A 1,366-nucleotide genomic window follows, 5' to 3' on the forward strand; every position below is an offset into this window, starting at 1 on the left:
CTGCTGGGACTGCCCGGCCTGAGCAGCGAGTGGCAGGAAAAGAACTCGGGGGGCCCGGGCCGGAAACGCCCCCACCGCCACGCACCTCCCGTTGAGAGGCGGAGGGCGGGAGGGAGTCTCCCCAAATGGCCCAGTCCTGTCTCCAATCTGTCTTCCTGGGACGGCTCCTTTAGGGCTGAGGTTGGCGCAGTACCCAGCCTGGCCCCAAGGGGCGCCACAGCCTTTTGGGATTGGGGTGCGCGCAGGAAATGGAGGGTGGGGAAGGGGAGGTGTTGCCTTAGCCGGTCCCCCGCGAGTCTTCTCCAGAGAGTGTGTCTGTCCTTGCCCCGCGCCTTCCTCCCGTGCCCATCGGTCTGCCCAAGTGTCTCTTGGCCTTACCCACTCTCTGGTCCCCTCCCCGCCCCCAGCTCAGCTCACAGGGCTCTCATTTCTTCCACCTCCTTGTTGCAGATCCTGGTGCCCCTCTGGCCCGCAGCACCACCGGCGCAGGACAGAGAGATGCGGGTGGTCCTAGGACCACCTTCAGTCCGAGGGTTGAGGTCCCAGATTAGTTAAGGGGAGAAAGCTGAGCTCTGCCCTCTCCAGGGAGACCTCCCCACCCAGCAGCCCCGAGACACAACAACCTACCTTCCAGCCTTAACTCGATGGTCCGTTCCTGCCGGGTGCCCCTCACCCCCTTACTGACCCCAAAGCCAGATCACCCCCTGGGTTAGAACTTTTTCCCCTGACAGAGAGTGGAGAGGGAATCCCCCAAAGGAGAGATTTACTTCCATGACGCCAGGCTCCATCCCCCTGTTCCTTCCTGCATTGGGTGGTGTTAGATTGGGGGGTGCTGGGTTTGGGGAGCTGTGGGGGGCAGGCTGGGTCCCGGAGTGGAGGTTGGGGCCCAGGTTGTGCCAGCAAAGGCTCTGCTTTTCCATCCACCCCAATCTGATGCCCCTGCTTGAATCTCAGGTTACCCTGATTAATCTAGGGAGGGGTAGAGCCAGAAAAAGAATTATGGGGACCCCTTGCTTGAGGGAGATATGCCCGCTTTCTGCCCCCCCCACTTCCTGGTTGGAGGCCCTCAGGATCTACACTTCCTTGTGCCAACACCAGTTGGCCCTATGCCCTGACTCACTCCACCCCGTTTTCTCCGGCTGCCTGGCCGGGTTTCTACCTCTCCTCACCAGAGCTGATCACTGTCAGTTTTGTACCGACTTAGAAATAACAAAAATAATGAAGATACCAGGAGCGGCCTGAGGGATTCCTGGGGGACTTGGAGGCCACACAATGGTGCGTGTTCCCTGCCCCCAGGCCAAGTTCTCCTTGAGGCTGAGCCCTCAGCCCTGGGCTGATGGGAGGACAGCAAGGTTAGAAGAGGGGC

At 60.8% G+C, this 1,366-nt stretch overlaps 1 protein-coding gene across 1 annotated transcript in view; it reads left to right on the forward strand.

The window, feature by feature from the left end:
* Nucleotides 1-555, forward strand: part of RASL10B (RAS-like, family 10, member B) — an 8,858-nt gene extending 8,303 nt beyond the window's left edge. The window contains exon 5 of the mRNA XM_005860227.2: nucleotides 451-555. Within this exon, the coding sequence (XP_005860289.1) occupies nucleotides 451-555 (105 nt within the window). The remainder of the gene's footprint in view (nucleotides 1-450) is intronic.
* The last annotated feature ends 811 nt before the right edge of the window (nucleotides 556-1,366 follow it).

Source organism: Myotis brandtii, unplaced genomic scaffold, assembly GCF_000412655.1.
Source record: "Myotis brandtii unplaced genomic scaffold, ASM41265v1 scaffold1327, whole genome shotgun sequence".
Classification (NCBI taxonomy): domain Eukaryota; kingdom Metazoa; phylum Chordata; class Mammalia; order Chiroptera; family Vespertilionidae; genus Myotis; species Myotis brandtii.